At 45.5% G+C, this 17636-nt stretch overlaps 1 protein-coding gene across 1 annotated transcript in view; it reads left to right on the top strand.

Moving 5' to 3' along the window:
- Positions 1-20: 20 nt before the first annotated feature.
- Positions 21-17636, top strand: part of COLGALT2 (collagen beta(1-O)galactosyltransferase 2) — a 72073-nt gene continuing 54457 nt past the window's right edge. The window contains exon 1 of the mRNA XM_006089855.3: positions 21-132. Within this exon, the coding sequence (XP_006089917.1) occupies positions 122-132 (11 nt within the window). The 5' untranslated portion in view covers positions 21-121. The remainder of the gene's footprint in view (positions 133-17636) is intronic.

The raw sequence follows: 17636 nt of genomic DNA, 5'->3' as shown, positions 1-17636 counted from the left end.
CCCCCGCAGGAGAACCCCCGGTGGCTGGGGGGCCCTCCTTGGGCCCCCAACCGGGGGGCACGGGCTTGCCTCACTTTCCTGGGCCTGCCTGGAAGCGGCTGGGACTACCCCCAAGAGCAGGATGGCCATCTGGTGAACCCGGGGGGGCCCTGGCCGCCTGCGGGGGACCTGGGGCGGGGGGCCGGGCGGGGGAACCGCGGGAAACCGGGGGTGCGCACACCCCCCTCTCTGCGGGCGAGGTCCCGGGCGGACCGCGCGGCCGGGCTGGGAAAGGACGCGCGGGTCACTGTGCGCAAGGGGCGCTCCTGGGATAACCAGCCGCCCGGAGCTCCGGTGGGGTGTGTGGGGGTGTGTGGGTCCGGGCAGCCTCGTCCTTCCCCCGGTCAAGATTCTGGGGACACCCCACAATAGTGCTAGCTTCTCCCTCTTTCCGCTCTCGAGGTTTCCTCTTTCCCCACCTCATACCCCCGCGCCCTGGAGTAAGGGGATAAGGGTGTCCGCCCCGCCAACTCCAGACGCGACTGGGAAGGTAACTGAGGCTGGCAGGGGGCTCCGGAATGGCTGGGGTGGTGGAGGGTGAGCCGCCCTGGCTCCCCGGTGCCGGCCGCTGCGCCCTCCTCAGGCTCCTGGTTCTCGGGGTTGGGAGGGGGCAAAGAGGGATCTGGACCCAGAGTGTGAGCCTGGGGAGACCGCTGTGCTTCCGCACCCACGCCAGCATCCTGGGTCCTGTCTCCTTTGAGGCTCCAGACTGTCCCTGCCTGTGCATCCTCTGGGGACTCATTCCCCGCCGCAGAAGCCAACCGCGTGGGGCGCCCTGGAGGAGGCAAACAGCCAAGTTTTGTAACCCTTAGCGTAGAGCTGCGGGCCTGGTTCCTGGGTTTGCTGCGGGGAGGGCCGGGGCATCCGTGGAGGTGCCTGTCCGCTCCACCTTTAGGAATGGGTCCAGTCCCACATCTCTGAAAAACGCAGGTATCAGAGACCGAGACGTTGGCGGCCAGGTGAGCCGCTAAGGAGCCTGTGGGCGAGGGGATGCACGCCGGCCAGGGCAGATAGGCAGCCGGGTACACGGACAAAAGGGACAAGGGGACTTCCCCGAGGAAGACAAAGCCCAGTTCACTCGGGAGCAGTTTCTGTCTCGTGTTGATAAAGGGAGCTGTCCGCAGACAGAACTTATCCTTGGAGCAGCGGTCTGGCAGAAAGAAAGAAGGATGGATAACGCAGCGGCAGGAATTGGCAGCCTGAGGGTACCTGGTGGGAGAGGTGCAGAGGTGAGAAAGCAAACACGAAGTATAGAGCAGCACTGTGCTCTACACTGCTGTACTATACGCCCTCTAGACGTGACCACTGCCACGGAGAAGAGCATGCTGTGTGGCCAGTGGGAACGCTGGTGCAGCCAGGTTTTAAACCAGAAGGAAGGATTTTTTTTTAACCACTTCAATCCCAAAAGAATATTTCACAAACGTCCGTTCCCAGATGCCCTTTTCAAAAGAGATGCTTTACAATATGGTCTGTATGCATTGCTTAGTTTCAAGGAGCGTTCCAATAGTCACTATTTAGAAGAGATACCGTGACCCCGTGTTACAAACGAAGAAAGTGAGACTTGAATCAGTTCAAAGACTCAAAGTTGCAGAATTAATAAATGGCAGAGCTGGAATTTGAACCCAAGTGTGTCCCTAAACACTGCCCTGGTAAGGGAGTAGTGGGAATAAGACACTAGAAGCAAAAGTTATACAAACCTATCGGCTGCAAATTAGGAAATGTGAGTTGTCACTAACTTGATATGTGACTTTGGGGTAGTTTCGTGGGAGCCATAGACATTAGTTTCCTCAGTAAAATGACGGAATGGGACTACATTTGAAATTAGAATTCCAGAAGTTCTTTCCGGCTCTTGAATTACATAGATTTTATGATGTGATCAGAATTACTAACCAACAATGATTGTACTTCCTAGGCCCCTGCATACTCCAGGTTCTACTGACTTTGGTGTTCTGTTTAGGCGGGTAGTTTCCCAATTTTGCATAGATCTTTGGGATCTATATTTTTTTACCCTCATTCATGGTCCATGTAATTACTTTGTCCTTTACGGCCAGTGTTGGAAAGTTAAGGAAGAAACCCGAGGCTTGGGTAAGGCCTTGGGCAACCCGCGGATTAGCCACTAAAAACTCTCCTTTGAGTTCTAGCTTAGAAACCTTCTATCATTTATTAGGTAACAGTCACCAGAATTGGCAGTTCTAAGTAGAGCTTTACAGCTCTCAAAGTGCTTTCATCAGCTATGTTATCTTATTTGATCCTGACTGTCGTTCTGTAAAGAAATGAAATTATCTGCATGTTATAGAACTCATCCTGTTAAAAGTAACTGACTTAGGATTACATTTATTTATTAATTTCACAAACACTTGATGCTAAGAGCTCACAGTTCTTCTAAGCACCTTACATTCACTTTCTGGTTTACTAGTAATGGTCATTAAAACCCTATCAGGTGTATACTGTATTATATACCCTTTTACAGATGAGAAAACTGAGGCACCACGAGATTGTACAGCACATGCTCCTAACAACGTTGTGTGTGTGTGTGTGTACGAGGTTGTACAAGCACATGCTCCTAATGACATTTTGTGAGTGTGTGTGTGTGTGTGTTTTGTGAGAATCAGGCACTATGCCAGATTTGGGCCATTTGGGCTGAGAAAAGTTGAATTAGATGTGGCTCCTTATAGACAAATATTGCTTTTTTTTCCCTTTCTTTTTTAAATATTTTTTTATTGATTTCAGAGAGGAAGGGAGAGGGAAAGAGAGATAGAAACATCAATGATGAGAGAGAATCATTGATTGGCTGCCTCTTGCATACCCCCTACTGGGGATCGAGCCTGTAACCCTGGCATGTGCCCTTGACCAGAATCGAACTTGGGACCCTTCAGTCTGCAGGCTGACACTCTATCCACTGAGCCAAACCAGCTAGGGCTTTTCTTTCTTTCTTCTTCCTTTTTTTTTTTCTCTTTTTTCTGGGCAGTGTAAGGTCGTCTGAATGGCATTTACAGGATGTAGTGACAGAGGACGTCTAAATCAGATTGGGACAGATGGCTGGACATGGAAGTCTTCTTGAGGCGTTGACACTTTGTTTGAACTCAGTTAAACCTGGGGTGAAAGGGAAGGAGGGTTCCAGAAAGAGGGAACAGCGAGACAAAAAACAAAAGGTGCTGGGACATTAACCAGAGTTTACTGTCAGGGGAAATAATATGGGTGGCAGGTCTACTGACTGCAAACCTCTCAACTCATCGCATTGTACCACCAGAGCTGCTACCTTTGCAAATGGCCCTTAAATAGTATTTGGCTGGGAAGATTATGGGATAACCCTCTAGGAGGAGGTGGTACCTAAGTTTAGGATGCTACATCTTTGAGGGGCTTCAGCCAATTGCTTACCTCTAGTCTCTCTGTCCTAACTCTACTCAACATTCTCAGATGCCAAGCTGGTTAGTGTTCACTCTGCAAAGCCAGCGCATGCTGCTGTCAAAAGCAGTCAGTGTCAAAAATGGCTGTGAGCTACCCAGAACCTTACAAAATAGAACCCTGTTGAGTATAGAGTCTGGGTGCCAGCTTCCAAGTAGTCCTACTTCAATAACTGTGCAGACTTGGTCTTCTCATTCATCTGCTTACCTCTAACCATGGCCGGGGAGCACCTGATAAGACATCTTTCCTGTATGGGTAATTGAGAGGCCTGGCTCACTGATCACATTCAGACTTCTCAATGATAGGATTTTTTTCCCCACCTAAAGTTCTCGACCAGGGCTGCACTGCACATCCAGGTGGAATGAGGGTTAACACATTGACCTGAAAACTTTTGCTGTCAGAGAAGGAGTGTAGATATCTCAGCATCAGGTTTATTCAGATTAGGTTGAAGGAAGGCAAGTTTGTATTTTAGAGATACTTTGTACCAGCAAAAAGGAAAATTTGTCCCATGTACCCATCTGATCTGAAAACCCCAACAAGCTAATGGTTTTCCTTTAAATTAGCACAGCTTTGTGGTATGGAACTAAGGAAAGTACCCCTTGTGTTCTGATTCCATCCTGCACTGAGTTCGTGGGAATCACTGCTGTGCTGAGATGAAGGGAGCTGGAGGCCTTGTGACATGTGGCAGTGAGCTTCGGTGGCTTCTCTTTAATTCAGTGGAGCCATGCACAGTGGCCTTAGCCATGGAGGGAAGGCTGAACTCATCCCCCTTCCAAACCTATGATTAAGGGGAGCGGCGCCAAGTACCATGATAATGAAAAGTGGATTGGGGCACAGGAAAAACATTTGACCAAAAGATACATTAAGTTTGTCTTTTGGAGAGCCTGCTATTGGCCTTGGGAAGACGGTTGGGGTTTGCAGAGTCTGTACAATCACAAGGCAGTAACTGCCATGTAATTACAGAACCATTTGGGCATTTCACTTGGTAGAGTGTTGAAAAGTAATATCCTCCATTGGGGGCCATTGTATGGCTTTCTAAATAAAGAGGTGAGTTTCTATTGACATGCACATAAACAATGGTGAGCTATACTTGGTCTGGGTACTGATCCCAATATTTTTGTACACTACTTACTCTGTGCAGTGTTTGGGGATTAGCTTGGATTGACCTCCACAGTTTAATGCCCAACCAGGAGCATTTTGGTGGATATTTAACTAGATTCACTAATATACGTATGTGTGTAAAATGTTCCCAAACTACTATTAACGATCGCTTTCAGCACCAGCAGTGAGAATGATGTCACATTTCATCTTGACATTAAATGTTTTCATTACCTTTATGGAGAGAAGTTTCAGCTCAAGGCTGAAAAAGTGGATGATACTTTAGTCCCCTTCTCTCCATTAATCTTTTTTCCTCACCTTTATTATTCATAGCTGGTGGTTTAGTACTGAAGTAGGAGTGTGTGAGCTTAGAGTCAGACAGACTAGGGGTCCATCAGCAAACCTACGAGCATAGCTTCCCCATTTGGAAGTGACTATTAATAACACCTACCACAAAGATTTCTTCTAACAGCAAATGAGATAATATGTGGACATTCTCTTTTACATAAGTGCTAAGAAGTAATAGTTGCCATTTTCAATTCATCTCTTCCTTTTTGTCCCATCTCCTTTATCTTTATCTTCCAAATGAAAATTTAAAAATATATATATGTATATGATCAAAAGGAACTCTATTTTCTTCTTTCGAATAATAAATGATCAGCATAATGCAAACTAATATTAAAAAAAGATGTGCTGTTATAAACATTTTTGTTTGATAACGGATTTACTCCTGACAACAACCCTGGGTGAGAGGTGCCATTACTCTCCTCATTTTACACAGGAGGAAACTGAGGCACAGAGAATTTAAATGACTTTCCTGAGGTCACCAGGCTAGTGCATGTTGGAGCCAGGATCTGACCCAGGCAGCTAATGGCACAGACTGAGTACAGATGGTCTGTTTAAGATCAAGAAAGGACCAATTAGTTCTAGTTTTTGCTTCTGTCAGTTGACCCAATTTGGGAAGATAAGAGTGCCAGTGTTTCTTTCAAACAAGAATGGCCCCTTCTACTTAAATGACATAGAACTCAGTGGTTCTATTCCACTGTCTTGATAATTTTGTCACTTAGCTTAGACCTCTCTAGTTACTGAACTCTTTCTATGGTAGATTTCATAGAAACAGAATGAGACAAACTATGTGGGTTGTCCATAAATACTCAGGTCACTTGCTATGATCACAGCTACATAGAAACAGAAAGAAATGTACCAAGTATTGTTAGTGGCAAATGAATCAAGCACCACTATTCATACACGAGTGGCTCTAGCATTTTTGGTTCTTATTGGAAAAACTGAAAATACCAGATTTTCAGCCTTTTTAATTAGTGGCCTTAGATTTGGTTGACCCCTAAACTCAACTTTCTTCCAAATGATTGGAGAAGATTATCAATCCTTCTCCACCCCCAATTTCAACACACGTTTGGCTCTCCGAATTACTATTTCCTTTGGGTAAAAACTAAAGTGACTAACACAGGTCACCAATCCTCTTGTTCTAGTTATGACAGATTGCCTGCAGGGTTAGGAAGGATGCCTACATTGTCCTGGTTCTGTGTGGTTAATTACCTTCCATGGGTGGGGAAAGTAAAGTACAATTCAAGGATTTGACCCTCATATATTATCTACCCAGTGAATGAGCATCCAGATGAGACACCAGATCTTTAGATTTTAAGCCCTGTGTGGCTCTGTTCTTTTATAACAAATGTCGCTCACAGGGTAAAGGAGCATGCCAGGTATCCTAAGCTGGGTTCAGTTTTACAGGCTTGTCTTCAGCTCTTTCTCCGGGTGACTCCATCACCGAGTTTCTTTGTGACTCCAGGCACATAGGCATGCTCCCGGTGACCCTCTCCCTCCACTGTATCTGGCGGTGGTAGGAATGAACACTGAAGGCTTTGTAACCAGAAGGGCTGCTGGTTGTGTGCCTCAGTCCTTTTTCCAACCCTTAAACATACACAAGGGTCATATCACTGTGCGGCACTGTCTTCCAGTCAATGGCACAGTATAGTAGGACATTATAAGGCTCATATGGGGACTAAAGTAGGACTATTATAAGGCTGGTTTCTACACATTTCTTCAAATAACAATGTACAGTAAAGTTAAAGTCTCAGAGAAAATGATCAGCCTGTAGTAAGGTTGTGAGTCCCATTCTCCAAGGTGCCATATTATGACGAGCTTTCACTACATGTGTTTAAATCATATTTATTATTCATCAGGAACTTAAAAACATGTGTATTGTGTATGTCTTGACATTTGTATTCGCAAAGGACTGACTTACTCATTTCATTGTATTTATGTTGTTAGAATACCACATAGTACTGATTTGGGCGGGGGGGGGGGAGTAAATCTCTTAGAGTCCCTGTAGATTTACTTCATAGTAATTTAAGTATTTTATGAATATTTTTTCTCCTGACATTTTTAAAAATGAAATAGTAACATAACATAAAAATTCAAACCTTATGAGTAGGAATACAATAAAAAGTAAGCCTCTCTTCTACTTCATACCACCTGCCAGAGGCAACGAATGTTACCAGTTTCTTGTGTATTCTTCTAGAAACTTTCTGTGCACATACACGTATCCTATTGATGTCAACCCAAATATGAGTATTTTATGTAGCCTGTTCTGCATAAGTGTGATTTTTAAAAAAACAACAACACACAACTTCTGTTAACCTCTGTTCAACTCTGCCAGCCCACCTACATTCATACCTCTTCTTGGTAGCGACTCTGAACCTAGCCCTGTTCTGCTCTCTTGTCCCGTGTCTCTGGCCCTTAGAAAATCTGGTCCTAAGCTCATTAAAAAAAGCCTCTTTTATGAAGTGTAATATGCATCCAAAAAGTGCCTATATTATAAATACGTAACTGAATAACTTTTCACAAACCGAACATGTCCGTGTGACCAGCACCTGCCTCACCATTGCGTTTGCACACAGCAATGACTGTTGGGGCCGAGTAGCTGCAGTCCCCTGCAGTGTTTCCCGTCACATCCCCGTGGGGACCACCCTGTGTGCACAGTCTGACTCTTTGCTGTGGCTTGCCTGGCCCCCATTGGCATTGGGGTGTGACCCTTGCATCCTCCTCGGGCTCCTCTGGGGCCCTAAGACTCAAGCAGTAACTGCGTTCTAGAACCTGCAGGCGTGGCCTGTTGCCAGCGAGATCTGGAGGTCAAGGGACCGGGATCCTATTTCTTTCCCCTCGCCTCTCCATTCCTCTGGTAGGAAAGCCGTGTGTTAATGTTCATGAAAGTACAAAGGGATCTCGTTATAGGTAATCATTGACAAGTCATGCGAAGTATAAATAGAGCGGCTGTAATTCATTCACTGGGACTTGCTGCCATTCGGATCCGTGAAAACGCAGTGTTTGTGGTTGGTGGCGTCAGCCAAGTCTCTTGCATGAATTAAACCTTAGCTCTGGCTGGAGGGCATTTCCTTTCCTCTCGAGGAGCACCGTACAGAAATCATTTCAGGCTTGGGCTCCCAAGAGTAGCTTTACGACATCCTGCCAAGGCTGGACTGGGGACTTTGTAACACGTTTCATGTCGTGGAGGCTGTGTCTGTTATTCTAGTTGTTTATCAAATTTGGCAAGCGGAGGCCTGTCCCTGACTTGATGGTTTAGCTCAGTGGTTCTCAACCTTCTGGCCCTTTAAATACAGTTCCTCATGTTGTGACCCAACCATAAAATTATTTTTGTTGCTATTTCATAACTGTAATGTTGCTACTGTTATGAGTCGTAACGTAAATATCTGATATACAGGATGGTCTTAGGCGACCCCTGTGAAAGGGTTGTTCAACTGCCAAAGGGGTCGTGACCCACAGGTTGAGAACCACTGTTTAGCTGATGAGATTTTGTTCCTCTGCAAATGTAATGCAAAACAATCCCCCTCCCCCAATGTTTTCTGATTAATGTTTCAGGACCCCTTGGAGGATATGCATTTCAGAAACATTCATGTTAAGTAACCAATGATCTTGGGTTATGTGCTCCTCAGAGTAGGGCAGAGGATGGAGTGTGGGGCCGGGCCGCTGCTGGGAAGCACTCTGGTGCATACTGGGTTTCATTGATAAATGGGCTGTTTTGGAAGAGTTCTTTACCTTCTAGGCGGAATCAGTTCAAAGTCTACTGAGGGATGTATCAGGCTGGAAAGAGGAGTTTCCTTAAATGAATCTTCCCCCATTTTGGCTGTTGCTGTGGTCTGAATGTGTACCCCCAAATTCATATGTTGAACTCTTAACCCCCAAAGACGATGATATTAGGAGGTGGGGCCTCCCAGAGGGTTCCACCCTCCTGAATGGGCCAACTGTTTAAAAGAGGCTCCAGAGAGATCCTTCAACCCTTCTACCATGTGAGGTGGACACGAAGAGGGTCTTCACCTGACCTGGCCATGCTGGTGCTTTGATCTTGGACTTCTAGCGTCCAGAACTTGCGAGTGAAACAAATTTCTGTTTATAAGCCACCCAGTCTGTGTGTTTGTTCTAGCAGTCTGAACAGATTAAGCAGCTGTCAAGCTCAAGAAAACCATGAAGGTCCCAGCTGGCATGGCTCAATGGTTGAGTGTTGACCTATGAACCAGGAGGTCACAGTTTGGTCAGGGCATATGCCCAGGTTGTGGGCTCAATCCCCAATGTGGGGTGTGCAGAAGGCAGCCGATCAATGATTCTCTCTCATCATTGATGTTTCTATCTCTCTCTCCTTCTCCTGTCCTCTCTGGAATCTATCTATCTATCTATCTATCTATCTATATTTAATAAAAAAAATTTTTTAAAGAAAGAAAACCATGAAGTTAGCTTACAGTGCCTGCATTTTATACAATAGGGAAGTAGAATTCTTTCTTTTCTCTCTGAAAGCGATTGTATATGGTTTGGAGGTTGGGGCGAGCTTCCTATTCTCACAGGATGAGAGCTGATTCTGAGTAAGAGGAATGTATGGAGGTACCTTGGCATGCTCCCTAAATGTCATCAAGTGAGAAATTGCTGCTTTTCAGGGTCTTGGGAAAGGTAGAATTTTCTGGAGACTGACGGCAGAACTTAAATTCCTGGGCCATCTGTGAGAAATGTGGTTGTGGACAATTGGTCTGTGGCATTTCCAACACGGAGTTTCTTTCTGGACCGCAGGACTGCTTTTTAGTTTCTTGGTTTCCAGCCAGCCGCATAATCTGTTCAGGCTCCACACACCACAGCGGTTATGGTTTAGACCCGCCAAGATAGTGGGAAGTTGCTGCCAAATGGAATCAGGGTTTTTCATATCATGGCCGCACAGTTGCACAGTAAGTGTGTATGAAGCTCCCACATTCCGTCTGCTGGAACAGATTGGGGCCGAAGAGCATTCAGACCCTGTCTTGTGTTTCCGATGGATTTTGTTGAAACAACCAGCGTACTAAAATATTTTAGAAAATTACACATCTCCTCCCTGGCCTTCCTCAGTTTTGTTAGACTTTATGATTTCCTAGGCACATTGATTTCCATCCGAGAAAATTCTCTTTCGCACCATAAACCATGAATTTCTAAAGCAACGGATTAAAAAAATGTTATGTGCATTCCTTTATTCATTTGGCCATTGCAGATAGTCTAGGTGGATGAATCCAGGTCATCATGTTGAAATTAGTAGTTGGGGTGGCCTACAAGCGACTCACTCTCCCCATTGGTCAAGTTCATTGGCCATGAATGGACATTGGTTCTCCATCACTGTTCTGCCCACCTTTTGGTATAAGACCGCTGGACTTCAACTCGTGGTTACTAAACGCTGGTTCAGGGGCCACCTGGATCACACCTAACACGTTTATTAGTTACACAGATTTCTGGGCCCCGTTTCAGCCACATTCAATCAGATGGCCCGTGGGAGGGGCCTGGGAAGCTGGTCTCAAACGTGGACACAAATGGAATGGATGTACCTCTGGGTTTGGGAACTGCAAGATGGGCTCTCAGAAGGCCCCCTGAGGAATAGGGGACAAGGACCGAAGGCTGTGTATGTATCTAACATACAGGCCCTGGGATTTTCAGAGCTTGGAAAGTTAGCATAACGTGGAATCTTCTAAACTCCGGGTTCCAGGTACTGAAGAATGAAGGCCAACGGGTTTTCTTATCAAGTGAAGTAGGAAGGAACAGGGTCATAAAGGAGAGGCTGTGCCAGGTGGGCATCATTTGTGTTTTTTATTGAGTCAAGCACTTATGTTCTCTCTCCTTCCAACAGTAACTATTTAAAAAAAATTTTTTTTAAGGCAGTGCCCCAAACTGCCCACTGGATGAAGTGGTCGGTATAACATGACACTCCCTGAAACCTTTTTCTTTGCTCAGTGGATATCACACCATGAGCTCATTAAGCATTTAGTTCTAGAGAAGAAAGGACAGCTATTGATAAACATCTCTTAATACAGGGAAGGGAAATCAAACCCGTGCATTTCCTTCAAGTAAGTCGTCGTCATTTGAACCACTTTGGTCCTCATCTTGGTCCCTTTGTTGCTTGTATTTCATTTTCCTACCTTCGGTTTTCTCTTTGGTGTGCCATTAGAAACCTGCCCCCTCATTTGTGAAAAAACAAAACAAAACAGTCTATTAAATTAGCCTGCATTTAGTAGCTGGCACTTCAGCCCTAATTATATGATATTACAAAGTCTCTACATCTTGTGTCTTCTTTAGTTATGAAATAAAAATATAAACTTTTGGAAATTCTCACTGTTCTGGTCGGCTGCTTAAAGGGTTGTTCTGAATTTGTCACTGCTGCGCAATGGCAAGTCCTGAGTTGATATAGTAGCATTGTTACAATCTCACTTACAGGCTGCCTTCCCTGGGGCAGAGCACAACTCAGTCGCTAAATCTTGTACTGGTCTTTTGTTGTTATTGTTAATCCTCACCCGAGGATATTTTTCCATTGACTTTTACAGAGAATAGAAGGGATGGGGGGCGGGGAGAGAGAGAGAGAGAGGAGAGAGACACATCGATTGGTTGCCTCCCACAGGATTCCCAACCAGGGCTGGGGATCAAACCTGCACATGCCCTTGACTGGACTCAAACCCGGGACCCTTCAGCCTGTGGGCCGACATTCTATCCACGGAGCCAAACCAGTGAGGGCTTGTACTGTTCTTGTACCTTAGTTTCCTTGTGTCCTTTAGGTGACAGGTCTGTCCAAAATTCCACAGTCCAGATTCTCAAGTTTATGTGTCTATTTTCTCTTTTTCAGTCCTTTTTCTTCTCAAAAAATGTGAGCTGCAATCTATAGCTTAATGTGTCCCACGGAGAAGACAAGAGTCCTCTGGGGAGGAAGGTGAGCCGTGGCTTGCACACCTGGAGTTGCTTCTAGCCAAGAGCAGCCTTGGGCCCTGTGTGCAGATGTCATTGTTTAGCCCTTGTGTTGTCTTATGAAAGACTAGGAGGCAATGCTAGGGTGTGCCACTTCAAACAAGCCACTGATTCTTCCTGAGCCTCAGTTTCCTCTCCTGTAACATAAAGGACACATGCTAGAGTAGTGATTGTCAATGCGGCTGCTATTTAAAATTCATTTGATGAGGTTTTAAAAAAATCCAATGCTGGGTCCCACCCCCAGACCATTTACATCTGAATCTCTGGGGTAGGGCCAGGGCAAGGGACAGCTCTTGAAAACTTCCCAGGCAGGGGTAACGCACAGCCAGGCTTGAGAACCTCTGGATCAGACATTCTCTGGAGTCCCTCCCCGATCTGACGTTCGTGCCCCCTCCATGGATGTGACCGTATGGGAGGAATCTTCATGAATCATAACTCTGCATGGCTGACGTTTCCTGGATGCTCAGGCCAACTCTAGATCTTTGGGGAATGGCCTAAAAATAAAATCTAAGTTTTCTCAAAGCTCGTGGTATTTCATCCCGTTGTACATAGACTGTGCTCAGAGGTGTTCACTCCGACGGTGGCGTCCTGCAAGAAGGCGGCGCCACACAATGAGCTGCCAAGCGCTGTGGCAGCCAGAGGGCTGGCCTTGCAGGGGCACCTCTGGAACTTCTCAGGAAGGGCCGTGTGCTCCAGATGCAGAGGCAGCAGCTGCGCAGGGCTTGCTTCCTGCAGTGCCCAGATGCTGCCCCTTGGCTAAGGGAGCTGCGTGGACCCAGCCTTCTAAGGGCACCATCCAGCCAGGCTCCGGCGCGCAGGATTCCTTCCCGCTGTGTGTGTTTTGGTGCGTTGCCCAGCTTTGCTTTGCCGCATCTGTTTCATACGGGTGCAGGGCCTCTAATCATCTCTGGGTATTGGATTTCTGGTGTTACTTTTAATGGCTTCGGATGTTAGCTTCTTTTGTTTCTAGATTTGCATAAACAGTGCTGCCTTTGTCCTGTGGTCTTGACAGGGCTTCAAAGCCTGGACTGGGCATCAAAGACGCCCTGGATCCTCATTCCTTAGGAATCGGATTGCAGCCATGCCAGCAGGTGACTGGAGGTTACAGCTCCACTTCGGGGCCAGTTTTCTGTCTCCCAAAGATTAGATTCTGCCATGGCCCCTTTGATAATGACCCTGAATCTTAATAGCTTTTCCTAAGGCCTGTGCCAATGCTGGTGGGTGAAATGGGCACTGCTGGCGTTTGTCTGCAGAGCAAAGGACAGTAACTTGCTATTAGTGGACTATCCCCGCCCCACCAGAGACCCATGATCAAGGGTCGCTCTGGGAAGCATGGAAGCCCCAGGCTCATTGGCCAGTCTTTGCTGATGTTGGCATGGTGGGGGCCACACCCTCATTTCCCTGTATCTTTTCAAAGTAAAGGCAGTAATTGAACTCTCAGTTATCCACAGCTGGATTGTCTGTATTTCGGATACAGAAAGGCCAGCTTTTGATCAGCCTGTATGGTCCGATCATCCAGCACAGCCTTGCGCTGTGTCTCTATGCTGCCCAATAGCTGTGTGTTTAGACAACGGAGAGTAATTTTTATCTCAGCTCAGAGGAAAGCTGGAAGGTGTTCAGCAACATTCCACAGAGGGCATTCCGGTGCCAGTGACATTTGGTTTTGTAGCTCTTGCCCTTTTGCATCATCTGTGCCGTGTACCATGTTTTCAGATTTTCTTGAATCTCTGCCTTGCCTTGGTCTTCTCATCTGTACAATGAGGGCTGGATAGACTGATCTTTAAAGACTTTTTTAAAAAAATGCACAGTATGCTATGTATTTGCAGTTCCACCACTGATACCATGAAACATGAAACAACCTACTCTGTTGCCACATTATTTAAGATGGCATTTGGGTCTTGATTTCTCTATTTGTGTGTAGATCTCATTTCTTTGGTACTTTTGACTTCTCCATGTCTCATATCTTTGCTAAATAGTTTGATGGTTCATATCTATATAAAATTATAACACTTAATACATATTCCCCTGTTGTGATGGTTAATTTTATGTGTCAACTTGGCTGGGCCATGGTGCCTGGATATGTGGCCAGATATTATTCTGGGATGTTTCTGTGAAAGGGTTTGTAGATGAGGTTTATATTTAAATCAGTGGACTTTGAGGAAAGCTGATTGCCTTCCATAATGTGGATGGGCCTCATCTACTCAGTTGAAGGACTGAACAGAACAAAAGACTGACCTCCTTTAGCAAGAGGGAATTGTGCCACCAGACTACCTTTGAACTTGAACTACAATAGTGGCTCTTCCCTGAGTCTCCAACCTGCTGGCCTGTTCTATAAACGGAATTTTACAACCTGCATAATTGCATGAGCCAATTCCTTAAACTTTCTCTTTCTCTTGCTCTATTCATCTATAAAGTAAGTATATATGTGATGCCCAGTCCAGGCTTTGAAGCCATGCTATAGAGAGAGATATTATTATATATTAACTCTCTATATAGTTTTAAATATATATATCTCCTATTGGTTTTCTTTCTCTGGAGAACTCTAACTAATATAACCTCTAACTTAAAAAAAAATACCATCTCTTTCATGAACAACAACAACCAAAAGAAGGGCAGTGACAAGAAGAAAAATAACCCAGAGAATTATGTCAGAAAAGATAGTTACAGATCTGAAAACTGGACTTATTGCTGCAGACACCTAGGGAGGGATCTTTGCAGATGAGGGTACGTAGTGCAGGTCTTTTGTTAGAGTTGGCTTTTCTCATGCCTGCAAAGTAAGTGCAAGTATTCCCTAGAAGGCAGCAGTAGGAGCTTGGCACCTGCTGTTGTGATGGGAACCAGTATGTATGTGTGTTCTTTGCAAAGGCTGCTGGCCAGGCTGCAGGCTGTGCAGTTTGCTCAGTGCACTGAGTGAGGAAGTAGCTTGCATGTGCACTTTGGGGGTTGGGGAAACGTGGCCGTTAGAAGTCAAGTTTCACCAGGCTAATGGGTTATTGCACCCAAGTGATAAGTCCCCATCCCCCAGAGGTTGTACTTCACAGCCCTGTCATTATACCCTCGGTGCTGAAGTCTGGCCTGTGCTGACCTTCAGAGGCCCGGAGCAGGAGTGCCTGCGAAAGCTCCCTTTATCATGAAGCTGAGTGGGGCCATGTCCTTTCTTGCCGATTCTTTATGGGAGGAACAGAAGAAAAAGTCGGGGGTAGGGAAAGGTGTGAAAAAAAAAAAGAGACAGAGTCACTTGTCTCCAATTTTGAATGTAAAGGCCTCAGAAAACTAAAATGAAGAAGACAACAATTTTCTTTTTCAAAGAGTGCTCCTACTGGTGTCCCTTTGACTCACCTACTCGGGGTTCAGTCTCTTACATCAAACTCTTTCTTTTTTGAGCCATAACCAATAAATAAAAAAGCAAACCCTTCCGCTGGATCAGAATGACGTTGAGAACGCACTGCCCTTCGGCTCCCTCTCGCAGCCCTCACTGGGCTTGCTACTCAGATGACCCCCTTACGCTGTAAGCCAGCTGCTTCCTTCCCCTACGGCCCAAGCATCGTGTGCCCACTGCTCTGAGTTTCTGAAGACGCTTGTAGGACGCCTTAGTCACACGGCGGCTCGGGCATGAGAGTGTAAAATGCCCTCGTGAGTTTTTCTTCTGCTAGAACAGTAAATGTGATTTAAGGGACTTGGGGGGTCCAACTGTTTTGCCCTGCTGTAAAGTGGATTTTGGAGCTTTTCCTCTCTTCTATATAACAAGGTATCTGAGATTCGTTGTTGCTTTCTCTGGCCTTTATTTCAGCTGTCGAGTTTTAGATAATAAATTGCATTGGCATTCTGCTCCTGTGAGTTAGAAAGCAAATAGTTTCCCTAAATAATTTGTCTTTGTGATGTCAGAGGGTCACAGGACAAATAAACCATAGTCTGCGTTTTACCCTCTGAAATCATTTCTCCATAGTAGATTTTTAAAAGTTCTTATTCTAACGAACTTTTACTGCTTTTATTTACATCACAGATTTGGGGCCATTTTCTCTTTCCTTTTTATTTATTTATTTTTTTAAAAAAATATATTTTTATTGATTTCAGAGAGGAAAGGAGAGGGGGAGAGAGAGATAGAATGATAGAAAGATCAATGATGAGAGAGAATCATTGATTAACTGCCTCCTGCACGTCCCCCACTGGGGCTAAAGCCCTCAACCCAGGCATGTGCCCTGACCGAGAATCAAACAGTGACCTCTTGGTTCATAGGTCGACGCTCAACTGCTGAGCCATTCTGGCTGGGCATCCTTTTTATTTTTTCAAAGGGGTATTTTTCTAGGTAGGTTTTGGTTTATTTATTGGTGGATTGATCTCTTTATTATCAGGTTTGGCAGTACTGGAAACACAGGTGTCTTGTCCAAAAAAAATTAGGAAAAGCTGTTTTGCGCATCACCTTATAAAAAAATGATTATGACTTTTAAAACTCCAGACAGGTAATTCTTACTTTCAGCCACTTAAAAAAATATTTGCTTTCCTTGGCCTTTGATCCCTGAGAAGGCCAAGGTTACACATGGCTTCAGGCTGTAGTCCATTTCATCCTGGGTGGTAAAATAATACACGGTGGTGTCCAGACCCCCTGAAAAATCAGCTGTTAACAAGTGAGGTCATTTTTGGTAGGAGAATTGCATATGTCATTGTCTCAACAGAGACATGGGCTGCAGAGCCTGTCTGGAGGCCAGCTTCCAAGTACTTGTTGAAAGTCCTTCCAGCTTAGTTTGGCCTTGGCCTTCATCTCACTTTCACATTTCAAAGCGCTTGAGTGCTGCACACGTCCAATTAAGTCTCGAGTAAAACAAAACCAGTAACCTGTTGTTGTTCAACAAAAAGTGGAAGTGAGAACAGTAGTCATTTTATGATTCTTTTCATGTAATTCTGTCACTAAGAAGAAATGTGTACTTTTCCTAGTCTCCATAGAAAAGCAGAACACATTCTTTCTTTAAGAGGGTTTTAAGTATTGAATGAATGCGTACAAACACGAGGTTGCGTGGACCGTTTCTCATCTCAAAGGCCTGCTTTCTAAATAGTAAACTGTAGCCCCGGTGTGGCAACCGATCGCCACGATGGCCCCCAAAGAGCCTTGTCTCCTGGGGTCCACTCCTTCCCTAGGCTGCTCCCCTCCTGACTCATGTGAACAGTAGAGCAGGTGGAAGTGAGATTGAATGGCCTCCGAGGCCAGATCAGAGAAGGCATTGCATTTTCTGTCATGGTCTGTGGATTGCTGGCCTCGGGAGATGTCCCTCTGCTACGGGGACATTGAATCAGTCCCAAGGAAAGGCCCACATGGAGAGGAACTAAGATCTGCACCCAACAGCCAGCGCCAACTTGCCGCCATGTGAGCGAGCGACCTGGGAAGTGGGTCTGCCAGCCCAGCCAGGCTTTCAGATGGCATCTCAGTACAACCTGAGAGACTCCAAGTGAGAATGAAATGCTCGTGGAGCTCATGCTGCCCAGCACGGGGAGATAGTGATGATAAGCAAGTAAATCAATAAACAAGATGATTTTAAAAGGTATGTGTTCCTGGGCCAGAGTGGCTCAGTGGGTTGAATGTCAGTCACCCTGTGCACTGAAAGGTTGCCGGTTGATTCCCGGTCAGGGTGCATACCTGGGTAGCAGGTTTGGTCCCCTGTTGGGGTGTGTACAGGAGGTCACCGATTGATGTTTCTCTCTCACGTCGAAATTTCTCTCCTCCCTTCTTCTCTTTCTATAATCAATAAAAACATATTTTAAAAATGAAATAAAGATAGGTGCTAAGGAGAAAACAAAACAGGATGATGGGGTAGATTTTCCTG

Source organism: Myotis lucifugus, unplaced genomic scaffold, assembly GCF_000147115.1.
Source record: "Myotis lucifugus unplaced genomic scaffold, Myoluc2.0 scaffold_65, whole genome shotgun sequence".
Taxonomy (NCBI): domain Eukaryota; kingdom Metazoa; phylum Chordata; class Mammalia; order Chiroptera; family Vespertilionidae; genus Myotis; species Myotis lucifugus.
The sequence above is the reverse complement of the archived record's forward strand: the minus strand, read 5'-3'. Positions and strand labels throughout refer to the sequence as shown.